The 15911-nt window shown below is 53.2% G+C and overlaps 1 protein-coding gene across 9 annotated transcripts in view; it reads right to left on the bottom strand.

The window, feature by feature from the left end:
- RFTN1 (raftlin, lipid raft linker 1) overlaps nucleotides 1–15911 on the bottom strand; it is a 228674-nt gene that overhangs the window by 62406 nt on the left and 150357 nt on the right. For all 9 annotated transcript variants that reach the window (XM_086390607.1, XM_086390419.1, XM_086390685.1 and 6 more), the window contains 2 exons: nucleotides 10659–11001; nucleotides 1593–1796 (listed from right to left, as the gene is read on the bottom strand). In XM_086390607.1, coding sequence (XP_086246733.1) covers nucleotides 1593–1796; nucleotides 10659–11001 — 547 coding nt within the window. The remainder of the gene's footprint in view (nucleotides 1–1592; nucleotides 1797–10658; nucleotides 11002–15911) is intronic.

The following is a 15911-nucleotide window of genomic DNA, read 5'->3' as shown; positions in this document are numbered from 1 at the left end:
GGCCTGCGCACCCTGGAGCCCGTGCTCTGAAACAAGCGAAGCCCACACACCCAGAGAAGCCCAACTAGGAGGAGCCTCCGCCTGTTGCAACTAGAAAAAGCCTGCACGCAGCAACGAAGACCCAGCGCAGTGAAAACAAATAGTTATTTAAAAAAGAAAGAAAATACGCTTTAGAATTGCACTAATACACCAGCTGAGAGCCTCATATGGCTACTGAAATGGAAACTAATAAAAATTAAATAAATTAAAAATTAAGTTTCTCAGGCTTACTTGCCACATCTCCAGTGGTCAGTGGCCACTGGCGGCTGGTGGCACAGATACAGAACATCTTCAAGTCCCAGTGGCCCACTCATCTCCTATCTCATATCCTGCTTCCATCCACAAGTGGCCCACGATACTCTGCAGTGCCTGCTGCTGCTCCGTGGACTCGTTACCATTAGACGTTGCTATTTGGGCAGCGGCACAGGACTTGCACTGGACAAGACTGGCTCGTACTCGACAACGTTCTTGAGGTTTTGGATGACTACACGCACAGACACTCAGAATTCAGACCGATGCCTCTTCCAGGGATGTTTGCTAGCAGCTCAAGGATTGCAAATAACACAGAATCCAATCTCTGTTCCTGACTCTGCCAATTTTTAGAGAGAAAACTGCTCAATGCCGGTGCCCCCTGCCAGGTTTCACTGGGATCAACGGATTCGGTGTTACTTTACATTTCACTTGCTCAAGAATCCTGCTGACTGGCAGCCCTCAAGATCCACACGCGCTGGCAGGCTGGCCCCACGCCCCAAATGGTCTCTGGGTTTCGATGCACCCTAGCGACTCAACCCACCTTCGTGTTAGCTTGAAAACTCCTTCTTTGCTTGACACATTTACCCATTTGGGGCAAGCTTTCTCTCTGCCTCAGAGGAGCTGACGCCAATATTGCTGCCTGAGCAGCAAACCCCCAGAGAGAACCCATATAGAACCCGTATAGAACCCGTATAGAACCCATATAGAACCCATATAGAACCCGTATAGAACCCATATAGAACCCATATAGAACCCAGAGAGAACCCATATAGAACCCATATAGAACCCATATAGAACCCGGTAGGCAGGGCCGCTGGGTGCAGTGAGACCCGGGAGCAGCGTGCATCCCGACGGAGTTTACAGAAACCCAGCTGTTCAGTTCACTCCTCTGCTGTTAATTCCAAGGTGCTGCTACTGTTACTTCAAACTGTAATGATGTCTACAAACAATTTGCACTTTCAGAGCGGCAGGATCCTAGGGGGTAATTAACAAACCCCAGGAATAATCTCTTTAAAAGCCTTTAAAAGCAATCTCAACGGAGGCCACCATGATGAAATGAAACTGCCCCTCCCCTTCTCCGTGGTGTTAGCATAGACCTGGCTGACTCCTGGAGGGGCTGGGCGAGCACCGGTGTGGGCTTTTGTGGACGACTCCTCCAGATGTGTGAATTGAAATCAAACCCGCGGAACTTACTCGAATTGGGGGAGGGTGGTTCTGAAGGTGGGCTGAGATGACAGGCGCGAGAAGCAGAGTTCAGGAGGGCCACTTGATGGGGGGTGGGGTGGGGATGTGGTCCTTACCGTGGACCAAGCTAAGCGAGGAGACGGCATTCACCAGGACGCCGCCCTTCCGGAAGTGGTCGCTCATGTGCTCCAGCCAGTTGGCGTCCAGACCGCAGACCGTTGGGCCGTTCTTGGAGACCCGGAGAGGAATGGTGACAGGGTAATACTGCCGGCACTTCTGATGGCTCTTCGGTTTGTTGAAAAGGGCAAAGATCTCCATTTCTGCGGGGATGCATAGAGAGAACGGGAGACGGGAAGTTAAACAGTGACAAACTGCCTTATCGGGCTGGATGCGACTAACAGGAACCTGCAGGCAGGGCATCACAGGCCAGCATTCTGCTAGGCTGCGTGTCGCCTAACAGGAAGACCCAAGCAGCACGTTAGGCAGCCTTGAAAGTGACACGGACCTCGAAGGCCGAGTCCCACGGGGACTGCCAACAGAAGGCCGGCCCTTGTCATCTGCGCCCACGATGATGAAGTCCTCGGCCACTGCAGCCACGGACCTTCAATACCCCGAGAGGCATTCCGAACGGAGACCAGGAAAGGGGTACTCTGTGCTCTGAGAAAAACTGGCAGGTTAAGCCTTTAGATAGGTATTTTCAAGAGAGCATTTTATGAGCCTAATTCTTGTATCTCCTCAAATCGAGAAAAGGACTAAAATCGTTCCTGGTGACATCTGCTCCTTGTCGCTGGCAGCAAGCCTCTACCCAAAAGGTGTGACTGACCACACATATCTCCTTCACAAAAATCGTATGTTACACTGACCTCTCCTCCTACCTCCCTGGAGCCGTTTTTCAGGGCTATCGGAAATGTTGTCTCCCAGGCTAAGTCCTCATTCTGTCCCCAATAAAACTTAACTCGCAACTCTGACGCTGTGCGTTTTTTAGTCAGCAGGACTCAGTTCTGAATATGACATATGATGAACAGCTGTTAGCTGGGATCAATTTGTATGGTTAGGTGTTTGAAAGAAGGATATAGTAGACATTTCTAGAAATTCATACAAAGGGGTATTTTAGAAGAAAAAGCAGACATGTTTTGGGGCAAGAGCTGATCTGTTTTTTCTTTTTCTTTTAAAGGAAATGCACAGAGGCACACAAAATCAAAATACTGCCGTAATTCCAGGAGCTCTGCACCTCCCTGAATTCACTATTTATAAACTGCAGTGGTGTTTCCTGGGGCCGAACGCATAATACTTAATCAAGGACATCAAAAATACATCACTGAAATGTAAAAATAAATTCGCTCCAGTAAATGAGGGTTCCTGCGTGGAGTGATAAGGTTGCTCCAACAGCCAATGGGCCCTGAGAGTAAGGCGCAGCTTCCCCGGCCTTCCTTTATGGCTGGGCTCTGTAAAAATCGATGCTCACTGCCACCCGGCAGCTGACCCTTGCCTCCCGCCCTACGTGCGGCCGGCCACGAGTGAGCAGCCTCAGCCTCCGGAAGCAAATACCTGGAATTTCAATCTAAGGCTGAAGGTCTATTTTTGTGTTACTCAATTTAGTCGAGCAACCAAGAATTCACCCCGCTTAAAAAGCTTTGCTTACACAGGCCACTCAGGAACATGCTTTGGTTGCCAAAAATATCGATTCAGATAAGAAAATCCCCACCCTCCTTCCAAAGAAATATTCTAAAGGTCATAAACAATGGCTGACATTAGCAAAAAGGATAAAGGACACCCACACACTCCCTGTAGGAGACACCTTGCCTGGACCCCACATTCTGGGACACTGCATCCCATGTTTATTTCCCAGTTTTCCAGTCTCCAAATACATGACCTTTGAAAATGGATCCACTTTCCTTTATCTAGATAAGTGTGCTTAAACAGGAAATGGAGCTTCACGACCATAAGGGACACCGTTACCATTTGCCACAAACAGGAGCAAACGGTGAGGCATTTTCACACCAAAAACGTTTCTCCACGTAGCATCTCAAGTTATCTCACAGGACGACTGTATTCTGGGACAAAGAGAGTCTTTCCACTCAGGTGGCACTTACCCACCTGAGTAAGTGCCAGCAGAGACCTCAGGGAGCAATTCTGGGCCAAAGACTTTGCTGTCAGCAACAGTAACGCCGACGGGCAGGCCGTTCCGAGCAATCCAGGGGCTAGAATCACTGAGGAAGGAGGGGACGCGTCTTCACAAACAGCCACCCGGCTCTCCAACAACCAGCGCTGGCCTGTGTCTCGTCCCCACCCCATAGTACTTTCTCGGTCCACTTCCCTGACTCAGGAAGCCATCGGAAAAGGCAGCCGGCAAGTGCTTTCAGGGGAGAAATTAGCTCTTGGTATATGGAGCTAGCGTCCCCTATTTTGTGACTTTCAAATACAAGCGTTAGCTGTGGCGTCGTGCTGAGAAAGGTTTATAGAGAATCAAGCAAGGGGATTAGGGCTGGGGGTTGGGACAGGAAGTGCCCTTTTCCAGTCCAAGGAGTTGGGGGTTAAAGTAAGAGCTGCAGCTGTTGAAGGGGAAGAGTGGGAGCCAGGCCTTGACTTCATCTCTTCAAAAGCAGACCCTATAAGCTTTGGGGTGCAAGCTGTTTCTTTGGGGAGCAATCCCAGACAATAAGAGTGAGGGAGCAGGGATAAGAAACAAGGAGGAGATAAAAGCCAAGGCAGGCATCCACTAGCAGGTTACTGGGACCGGAGATGTCGCGTGTTGCCCTAGGCATCTGTCCTCAGCGATTGAGGCCATTCCTGGGGCATTAATGCCTGGGGCACCTGACCATTCCAGAGAACACCTATAGGCAGAGGCTAGGGAAGCTGTCCTCAGGTGACCCCCAAGGTGGGCCAGAACAAGTGTCACAGCGCTCGGCTCCGATCAGGCAAGCCCAAGGGCACACAGACTAAGAAGAAAAAGAAGCCACAGCCTCTGCAAGGGGAACTGAGAAGCAGCCCAACCACCTGATCACACAGGAGGACCCCCAGTCACATGGCTAGACAGAGCCACGGCCTTCCCACGTGCACGATGAAACAGAAAAGGGGAAGGCGGAAGGAGAAGGCGGGTGCAGGCCGGGGGCCGCGGAGACAGCCTGCAGACCGGGCCGGCGGCGGGGTGCTGACAGCACGCCCAGCTCTCCATCTGGGTCCTCCCTGGGGAGCAGGGCCGGAGCCAGCGACAGAAATAAACTTTTCGGGAAGGAAAAGGGGAAGGCTGTTGGAATCAAGAGTCTCCAAAGCATGAGAAGAAACCTACTTGCAGATGCCCAGCCCTGCAGTAAATGCCTCTGTCCCGCCGGCTCCCCGACCACGGACCTCACCTGGAACCCAGCCAAGAGAAACTGTCCCCAAACGACGCCCTTTGATGTTTTAATATTCCGGCTCTCCAGTACACGTCCTCACGGGAGCGGTCACCAGGGATTCCACAAAGAGGACCAAGTGTGTTTACATTTTCTCAGCTGCTCCGTTGACTCTGCCCTGACCCCAGCGAGAGGATTTTTCCAGACACGGGACAGAGTCCCCAAGGAGGGGGAAGGCATTGTTTCTGAGAACGTTCCGAGGACAGCTGCAGGCTGGGCCTGGCAGGGCACCCAAGCAGCTTCGAGACGGTTCTATCTTGTATTTCTCTTTCTGTCTCATCCCCTCTGACCCCCTTGCACGCTGGGGGGGTGGGGGGGCCTAATCTGGTGCCATTTAGACCCTCGGTGTCCAGAAAAGTCTAGAAAACACGGCCGGGGTTGCACCTGTATTCACTGGACTGACCTCAGCCAGAAAAGCGCAAGCAGCCAGGGTGGGGGGGACGGGGTGCCCGCAGCTGGGGCCAGCTGGACGCTGCCAGCCAGGCCTGCCAAGGCCTTGCTATGCTCCCCGTGAACGAGGAGGAAGAAGGTAGATGCCCGGGTCTGAGGTGGGTGCCGGGCAGTGGGGACATAGGCACGGGACGGACGCCTGCAGTCTGCAGCTGGGGCCCCCGAGAGACGGCGACCCGTGGGTTGAGCTGACGGGGTCCTGGCGCCCCGGGGACCTCCAGGCGGCAGGAAGGAGGGGGTCTCAGAGTCGGGCTGAAAGCATGAGCTCCCAGGGCTGGACAGGGAGAAGGAGCCGGCTGGCGCATCGGCTGGGGTGGAGGGACAAGTGGGCATCAGACTTGGCCTGGGAGCTGGGCTGGGCAGGGGCTCTGGTCGGCTGCGGACACAGCAGGAGGGCTGGGGCCAAAGGTTACACTGGGAAGGTGGGGCGGTGGGCACCACGGGGCAAGAGGGAGGAGGGCCTCGGGCCCAGCCAGGTGCCGGGGGCAGGGGAGACACCACTTCCGGCGTGGGTGCAGCGTGGGGCACCTCCGGGCCTGGGGAAGTCAGCTTGCCAGGCAGAGTGTGGGACCTGCTGAGTGCACAGCAATCGCGGGACGTGAGTGTGTCAGTGAGGGCTGTCACCACCAACATCCCCTGCGATGCCCACCTCCACGGGAAACTGTGTCCCTTCTACGGCCAGAAGCCTTAACTGGATTCCCCAGGATCACAAGCCAGCAAGTGGCAAAGCCAGTTCAGTTCAGTCACTCAGTTATGTCCAACTCTTTGCGACCCCATGGACTGTAGCACGCCAGGCCTCCCTGTCCATCACCAATTCTCGGAGTTTACCCAAACTCATGTCCATTGAGTCAGTGATGCCATCCACCCATCTCGTCCTCTGTCGTCCCCTTCTCCTCCTGCCTTCAATCTTTCCCAGCATCAGGGTCTTTCCCAAGGAGTCAGTTCTTCGCATCAGGTGGCCAAAGGATTGGAGTTTCAGCTTCAACATCAGTCAAGACTCTTCCAAACCCCCCAACCCCTGGCTGTTTCCCAAACCTCATGAGAGGCTGGTTTCATCAGCACACAGAGAGCGGGAGCTGATGCCCATGAGCGGCCAGGGAGGTGGTCAGCGGCTGCTGTCAATGGACTGAGTGCAAATAGCCAGGACAATGGCAGCAGGCGGAGGCATACGGACCCCAGGGCAGAGCTGTCTGGGGGCCAGGAGGGGAGAACCAGGCCCAGTGAGGAAGGGCAGACTCGGGGGGCATTGCCCCAGAAGGAGCTGGCTGCCAGGAGGCTTGCTCATAGAAGGCCCTGGAGAAGGACACAGAGATCCGGCCCAGGCTTCTGCATTCTGGACATTTCAAGTGAGCTGGTGCAGGGAGGAAGGGCAACTCGGGGTTGACGCTGCGTTATTACTTGGGTGACAGAACAAGCTGAATCTACATGAACCTGTGTGGCCCCCTCGTTTCTGCTACTGACGCTGCAGTGCCGGAGGCCAGACAGGGATGCCGGCGGCCAGCGGAGAAGGCAGGGAATATGGCCCAGCAACGCCGCTCTGAGCTTCCCAAGCCCTGACCTTGCCTCCTGGCCTGTTTACGGTCAATGAAGGAAGCTGTCTCCCCTGGGGCACAGAAATGGACTGGGAACCCAGCAGCAGGCCGGCTCTTCCCAGGGGCCCTGCGTCCACCCGCAGCCGGGAACAAGGGAGATGTGGAGGGAAGCCCGCCAAAGCGAGGCTCGGGGGAGGCCCGCCCAGCCGGACGTCAAACCGACAGCACGCTCCCCGGACGAGTGCAGCCCGGGTGGACGTGGGGAGCCAACCCCTGGACCCGAGGGGTCCCGTGGCCCGGGGGGTCTGGGGTGGGGGCACCCAGACAGAAAGCCGACAGCATGCTTCCCAGACGAGTGTAGCCTGGGTGGATGTCGGGGGATGAACCCCTGGACCCAGCCCAGGTGGACGTGGGGAGCCAACCGCGGGGTCCCCGTGGTCCAGGGAGGTGGGGGGCGCCCGGACGGACGCAGAGCCCACAGGACGCTCCCAGGACGAGCGAAATCCGGGTGGACGTAGGGGGCAGAAGCCCTGGACCCGAGGGGTCCCAAAACCCCGGGGGATGGGGGGCCACCCTGACGGACGCAGAGCCTGCGGGCCTCGCTGAGCCCCCAGCATTGATAAGAGAGAGCGGATGAATTAAAGGCGGAGCAGAGGCAGAGCAGGGAGATGTCCTCTGGACTGTTTTTTAATTGTCTTGCTGTGATTGCCTATTTAAACCCACCAGCAGGAAGCGGAGTTAAAGCACTTGGCCCTCCTTAGGGAGCCCTGAGTGGAGGGAAGCTGAGAGCAGGGCGGGAGCGCTGGGAGACGTGGTTGTTTGTGGATGCCCAGGACAGACGGGAAAACAACTAGCACAGGAGCTGGGCTGAGCTGGGGGCCGGGCCAGCTGACCAGTGGGGACGGCGTCCCTGGCCAGCCTCCTAGGAGGTGGAAGCTACGCTCAACTGATGCTCAAGTACAAGTTGCTCAGTCGTGTCCTACTCTGTGACCCTGTGGACTATACAGTCCATGGAATTCTCCAGGCCACAATGCTGGAGTGGGGAGCCTTTCCCTTCTCCAGGGGATCTTCCCAACCCAGGGATCAAACCCAGGTCTCCCACATTGCAGGAGGATTCTTTACCAGCTGAGCCTCCAGGGAAGCCCTAACACTCAAACTATGAGATAAAGTGTAACTCTAGGAGGGCACACAGGCCACTTCCTGTGACACAGGCACAGTAAGAGCATCCTCTGTCATAAAGCTGTTGTGCACATGGTCACACGGGCAAGCTGAGACCTGGCCACTGGAGGGCTGTCACCATGATGACCGTCCTGTGTCCCGTGAGGCCAAGCCTGGGCACCAGGAGCCCTGTGTGTTCACTGGCTGATAAGGAAGAGTCAAAGATTCATTTATTCCACCGGAAGAGACATAAGGGTCACAGTGAGCTGCCTAAGTCTCGGAGACCTGTGGCCTCCTATGCAGAGAGCTAAGAGCCACGCTCAGATAACAGCCAGCCAGCCGCCTACCAAGCAGGACAGGGGTCGGGGCACTGTCACCCCTCACAGCTGCAGTTCTCACACGCTCTTGGGCTGACCACCTCCAGACGCACCTGAACCCTGCATTCTGCAGAAGGTTCTGGTTTTCCAGGAGAGAACAGGGGTTTGAGGAAACGAGGCGCAGGCCAAGACCCTTGGGTGTTGGGGGGGGTGTCTCTGTGCGCCCAGCGACGGGGGAAGGGTCTGAGGGAGGGAACAGTCGCAGGACAGCAGGGGGCCTAGGGGGACAGTCCTGGGACAAGTCTCCGCGGTTACTTAACCCCAGGAGGCAGCCAGTCTGGAGGGAGTCTTGGAGGAAGGTGCGCTCCAGAACAGGGAACATTGGAAACTCCCGAGGGGCCCTTCTGTATCGATGGCCTCCTTTCTCAAAGCCAGGGCTCCGTGCGGAGCTGGGGGCAATGGTCAGGATGACGGGGCCTGTACCCCAGTCGTGAGGGCTCCTACTTAGGAGTGCTTTAAATGGACCCCTCCTTTGGCACGCGTGCTCCGTCACTTCAGTCACGCCCAGCTCTCTGCGACCCCACCGACTGTAGCCCGCTGGGCTCCTCTGTCCATGGGATTCTCCAGGCAAGGGTACTGGAGTGGGTTGCCATGCCCTCCTCCAGATCTCCCTGACCCAGGGATCGAACCCTCATCTCCTGCATTGTACGCAGATTCTTTACCATCTGAGCCACCACAAATCAAGGCCCTGATGAAACACTAATCCTGATCTCTCCCTGAAGTGAGGTGGCTACCATCTCCCCTTCTAAGTCATCCTTGCAAACAAGCCCCAGCATTAACCATCCCACAGTTTTCTTTTCGGGATCTGTGACATAACAAGAAAAGCTATTTCTCCTCTTTTTTTTTTTTTTTGGGCGTCCTGCAGTGCAAGTGCAGAGTCTTAACCACTGGCCTCTAGGGAGCTCCCTCACCCTTTTCTGTTCTCAAAGCATAAGCAGTTTCTCATCAGTTGTAAGAGGCTAACCTCAAGAATTAGTATATAAATAATAACATTAACCAGGGCTTTCCCTCATAGCTCAGTTGGTAAAGAATCTGCCTGCAATGCAGGAGGCCCGGGTTCGATTCCTGGGTGGGGAAGATCCCCTGGAGAAGGAAATGGTGACCCACTCCAGGATTCTTGCCTGCAGAATCCCATGGGCAGGGGAACCTGGCGGGCTACAGTCCACGGGATCACAAGAGTCAGACACGACTTAACGACTAAACCACCACCACCAATAACATTAACCAGGGAGATGATCCAGAAAGGCCTAAAGAGAAAGTCTCCCCAAGACCTCCCATCAGTCTCGTCACTCGTCACCTTCCAAAGGGGAGACAGCTCATACAAGGGCCTGCCTTCCAGGAAATGGCGGGACGCAAGATTTCTTGGAGCAGGAAAGTGGAAGGGAGTCGTGGGGAAATGAAGAGCAACTTCACTGCCTGCAGTCTGAGGGCTCAGTAAACTCTGATCACCTGTCTGAGCATCACACAGGAAGGACCAGGCGGGGAGCCAGCCTGGGTTCATCCAGCAGATCTGTTTCCAGCCTGGGCGATGGATGGACTCTCTGAACCTCAGTGTACTCAGCTGCAAAGGGGACAATGATGCAAAGTGGCCTCCCACGTCACAGGAAGAAGGAAGCATTTGTTAACACTGGCTGCCAGCCTCCTTCCTGCATCGTTATTTGAAATCTCCAACCTAGAGTCCGTGCCCTAGCGGCCATTAAACACCGTGACTCAGCAATCGCTTCCCGGTGGCCTCTCCCTGGCCGCATGTGCTCCACGGTGCTGGTCTGTCCACGAGACAGACCCCCCGAAGCCTGGCTGTTTACAGCACAAGGGCTGAGTCAGCAGCTTCCTGCACACCTCACGCCTCATCCTCGCTGGGGCTCTGAATTTCCTTCTTTAAATTCAAAACAAGAGGACCAGGTGCAGAAGGTGCTTTCTGCATGGGTGCCCAGCCATCACCACGCTTCCTGGGGTCACACGGGGTAATCTGGGGGCAGCGTGTGGGCGTGGGGAGAAAACACCATGCATTCTAGAACCTGCTGCAATCGTGACATTCTGGAGCCGCAACAAGTCAGCATCCCGTGGTCTGCCCACCCCCCACCCCCAGAAGGCACAGCCTCAGGAAGGAAGAGTCAGGAGGCCCGGAAAACGGCTCGACAACTTCTCCTGTTTGATGGACTGCCATCTCTACATTCAAATTCCATTCATTTTCCTAAAAGGCCCCCGGTGATTACTGAAAAGCTAGCAGCCGCTCTCCACGTGGCTCAGAGTCCCGGTGCTGACATACTTACTGGCCGCGAGCGGCTCTCCAGGCCCTTCCGACGGCAGGTCAGCATCTGGTCCCTCCGGAGTCCCTCGAGCAGGAGACTCTGCGCCGTCCCCCTCTCCCGGGGGCGAACTGGGCTGCTGGGTGGCAGGCGTCTCCTCTCTCGGGCCCTGGCCGGGCTCCAGGCTTCCGTCCGTCCCCACGGCAGCATCTGCAGCCCCCAGCTCCTCTGCAGCCCCATGACCTCCAGGCTCCTGTGTCTCATCCCGGGCATCTGCTGGGGGGCAGCTGCCCGCAGGGCTCCCAGGGCAGCGGTACTGAGGCACGACACCGACGAACTTCAGGCCGCGACTCGCAGCCTCCTGGATCTGTGAGGCAAACCAAACCAAGGGAAACGGGTAAACAGGACGTTCCATCAGAGAGGGGGCACACGCGGCACCTCAGGGAGGCCTCGGGGGGTGTTTCTGGGTGTGTGTGTGTGTGTGTGTGGGTGTGTGTGTGCACGCGCGTCCACACCACAAATGGGATCTTAGTTCTCTGATGTTGGAGCTGAAACTCCAATCCTTCGGCCACCTGATGCGAAGAACTGACTCCCTGGGAAAGACCCTGATGCTGGGAAAGACTAAAGGCAGGAGAAGGGAATGACGGAGGATGAGATGGCTGGATGGCATCACCGACTCAATGGACATGAGTCTGGGTAAACTCTGGGAGTTGGTGATAACAGGGAGGCCTGGCGTGTTGCAGTCCACGGGGTTGCAAAGAGTCAGACATGACTGAGCGCCTGAACTGAACTGAATTGAGTTCTCCAAGCAGGGATCAAACCCAGGCCCCACTGCACTGAGTCTTAACCAATGGACCACCGGGGAAGTCTGGAAATCTCTCAAGCTGGCCAAGGCTCCACCTCCTCAAGGTGGTGGCCACACCCCAAGTCTGGCCTGCTGGGGACAGAGAGGGGCTTGTTTTCTTAAACTGTAAAAAAAAAAAATAAAGCATTCGACTGTGAAGGGCTGGGATGGCCTCTCTGTGAAACGCTACATTAGTCCCAATTAATAATTTTTCCTAAGAAGCTGAAAAAAGGTTCTAAAAGGATGAGCTGGAACAACAAGAGGCTAAAAGAGGAAGCTCATTTTGGTAAGAGTTTATTTTTTTGTGTGATTCTTTTTTTTTCTGATGAATCACCTACTTCCTGCTAATCAGGCTACTATATAACTCAATACATCTATATAACCACATACTAACTACCAGATGACATTTTATGACTCAAAGAGCTTCCTCTCTGAAACAATTGCTCTGGCAGAGAAGGGCAAAGGTGGTGAGAATCACCAGTGTGCAAAAGCTGATGGCACAGCCCGAGAGAGGGGACCTCTGAGGACAGAGGCCCAGGGGGAGGCACGGACGCCTGAAGACCATGCCCAGCCTGTGGGCACTGCACACGCCAACCCACGGCTCTCTACCCCCGATCCGGTCCAGGTAACAGGCGAAGTCTTCTCACCTCCTGAGCCTCAACATGGGGGGCACATGGTCGCACTGAGTTCTGGGCCGTGTGAACCCTTCCCTCCCTAAAAAAGCAACCGCACCCCCACCGCAGGCGACTGAGTGTAATTGTCATAAGTGAAAGACAAATGGAAAGTAAAAGCTAAACAAAAGCAAGAGCTGGCCAAAATTAGAAGACGAGCTTTCGGGGACTTGTTGGGCAAGGGTGCTCAGGTCACTTTACAAATGCAGCAGGAGGGGGAGACCGCAGGGCTCTGGGAGGCTCAGTCACCAACCCCCGAGTGGATGACCTCAGAAAGCCGCCAGGCGTCAGCAGCAACCCTCTCCTGTCATTTGAGAAGGAGTAAGAAACACCAGAAAGTGAAGAGGAACTAAAAACCCTCTTGATGAAAGTGAAAGAGGAGAGTGAAAAAGTTGGCTAAAAGCTCAACATTCAGAAAATGAAGATCATGGCATCTGGTCCTATCACTTCATGGGAAATAGATGGAGAAACAGTGGAAACAGTGTCAGACTTTATTTTTTTGAGCTCGAAAATCACTGTAGATGGCGACTGCAGCCATGAAATTAAAAGACGCTTACTCCTTTGAAGGAAAGTTATGACCAACCTAGATAGCATATTCAAAAGCAGAGACATTATTTTGCCAACAAAGGTCCATCTAGTCAAGGCTATGGTTTTTCCAGTGGTCATGTATGGATGTGAGAGTTGGACTGTGAAGAAAGCTGAGTGCCGAAGAATTGATGCTGTTGAACTGTGGTGTTGGAGAAGACTCTTGAGAGTCCCTTGGACTGCAAGGAGATCCAACCAGTTCATTCTAAAGGAGATCAGTCCTGGGTGTTCATTGGAAGGGCTGATGCTAAAGCTGAAACTCCAGTACTCTGGCCACCTCATGCGAAGAGCTGACTCATTGGAAAAGACTCTGATGCTGGGAGGGATTGAGGGCAGGAGGAGAAGGGGACGACAGAGGATGAGATGGCTGGATGGCATCACTGACTCAATGGACATGGGTTTGGGTGAACTCCGGGAGTTGGTGATGGACAGGGAGGCCTGGCGTGCTGCAATTCATGGGGTTGCAAAGAGTCGGACATGACTGAGCGACTGAACTGAATTGAACTGAACTGAAGAAACACCAGCACGAGCTCCTCTCTAAGGGAAAAGCAAGCCTCAGCACCCCTCCACAGATGACCCACCCTAACTTAAGGCAGAAGGTCATTTTAGTTCAGCCCTGGCCGTTCTGGAAAATGATCTGGAGCAGTAATACGAACATACAGCCCAGTTCATCTTATATCAATGGTCTGACTGATCTTCATTTCAGATGAGGACACTGAAGCCCAGAGACATTTAAAGTCATAAAGCGAGCTGTGGGCAGTCAGGTTCCAAGTCAGGTTTGGCTCAGGTCCAAGTTCATTCTCTAAGTACAAGGCCAAGTGGACACGTGTCAAAGCATCAAATTCTCCGACATGCACGTGTCCACACAAATGCCCGCAGCTGGCTCAATTCACACTTCAAACGTTTTTTTAAAAAACCTTGAAGTCATCATTTCCATTCTGAAAATTCATTTTTTACCCATTAATCTGTGATATCTACCTATTTTTAGAAACTGTTTTAGAAAGCTTCTAAAAGAAGACACAGGTCACAAACTTTTTAAAAACCAAACAAGGAGGAGATAATTGTACCAAACAACCTGAGGTTGAGGGCAGCTAATCTCCGAGGTTCCTGGCAGCACAGGCAAGAGAGAAACACTATGGATTACGTCACGGTCAATAATAAAGAAGCGTGATTTGCTAGTAATTTGCCTAACATATAGTAGGTGATCAATAAGGATCTGCTGAATGAATGAGTGAATGAACACATTAAATACTGAGGGGATCTGTGTCTCTTCTTCCAGAATGACTCCTGGAAGGTAGGGATGGAGACCGACTGCTGCTGCTGCTAAGTCACGTCAGTCGTGCCTGACTCTGTGCCACCCCATAGACAGCAGCCCAGCAGGCTCCCCCGTCCCTGGGATTCTCCAGGCAAGAACACTGGGGTGGGATACCATTTCCTTCTTCAATGTATGAAAGTGAAAAGTGAAAGTGAAGTCACTCAGTCGTATCCGACTCTTAGAGATCCCATGGACTGCAGCCCACCAGGCTCCACCGTCCATGGGAGTTTCCAGGCAAGAGTACTGGAGTGGTTCGCCAATGCCTTCTCCGTTTCAGCTCTAGAATCCAACAAACCAACAAACATTTATTAAGTTCCTACACTGGCTCAAAACAGCATCACGCTTAGGTGCTGGGGCTACAAAATAGGAGTCTTAACTGTCAAAAGATTCAGCTGATTACTGTAAACAGATTTTAAAAATAATTATACTAACATGGCACAATAATGCTTATGTTATGATGTTACATAAAAAATAAAGATTGTAAGCTTTTAAAACACAGCATTATCATGGCTGTATGTGTAAATTTTCAAAATTTATCTAACAAGCATACATATCACCTTTATAATTGAAAAGAAGTACACATTTCAGAAAATTTTCATAGAGAAGCAAAGCACAGTAATGGATATAAAGGTATGCTGCTAAGTCACTTGAGTCATGTCTGACTCTGTGCGACCCCAGAGACAGCAGCCCACCAGGCTCCCCCGTCCCTGGGATTCTCCAGGCAAGAACAGTGGAGTGGGTTGCCATTGCCTTCTCCAATGCATGAAAGTGAAAAGTGAAAGTGAAGTCGCTCAGTCGTGTCCGACTCTTAGCGACTCCATGGACTGCAGCCTACCAGGCTCCTCCACCCATGGGATTTTCCAGGCAAGAGTACTGGAGTGGGGTGCCATCGCCTTCGCCGATATGAAGGTATAGAAAGTGATTATTTCTGCCTGAAGGGGACACTGAGACCTTTCTCACAGAAGGTCAGGGCTATTAGAAATGAAATAGAGTAACACAGCTGGAGGAGGCGAAGGCTATGGCAGAGCTGGAATGTGTGAGCCTCCCCTACAACATTCATTCGGATTTTTCCCCAAATATCATGCTGAACAAAACCTATTTGGGGACTCAACCTGCAGGAGGCTTTGAAGGATGAATAGGAGTTCACCAGACAGGTGAGAGAAAGGGACAGGGCAGTGCAGGCAAGGAGACAGAAGGAGCTTCACGGTCAAAGGCCTGACAGTGTGCAACAGCCTGAGGAGTGAACAGATTCCCAGAAATATTTCTGGGACATGACATGAGAAGCCAGGAGCGCCCAGAAATGAGGCTGGACCAGACATCACAAGGGCCACACCATGGATATCACGAAACGACAAGACGACAAAGCCTCAGACTTCACTCAGCAGCAACAGGTCCCTAACTTACCCAGCACAGCAGCTCTGGAGAGCGGAAGGAGGGGGGTGTCCAAGGACAAAGCACAGATTTCTTCGAATGCTCATCTTTTATCTTAAACAGTAATGAAAGTGTTGTATCCTACACCTAGCATTGTTTAATCATCAAAACTCTTAAAAAGACGCTCAAGGTAAATGGTAAAGACGCTGCCTCTCTCCATGGCAAGCCTTCCAGGGAACGTGTATCTCAAGAACATGAAACATCCTTGTGCACCAATCTTTGTCTGCAGATCTTGGGGTGGATTCCCAGAAGTGGAATGGACGGGCCAAGGGATATCAGCTCTTCAAAGGCTGGGTACAGGCTGCCAAATTGTTTCCCAGAAAGGGTGAGCAGTGTTTTTTAACCAGAAAACCCACATTTAGATTTTATAAAGATCGATATTTGGCCAGACCCTAGGGGCTGTGACACCTTTGATTTTTCTAGAGGTGTCA

The sequence above is a fragment of the Bos grunniens genome, chromosome 1 (genome assembly GCF_055505025.1).
Source record: "Bos grunniens cultivar Pamir isolate PY7600 chromosome 1, Bosgru_T2T1.0, whole genome shotgun sequence".
Lineage (NCBI taxonomy): Eukaryota > Metazoa > Chordata > Mammalia > Artiodactyla > Bovidae > Bos > Bos grunniens.
The sequence above is the reverse complement of the archived record's forward strand: the minus strand, read 5'-3'. Positions and strand labels throughout refer to the sequence as shown.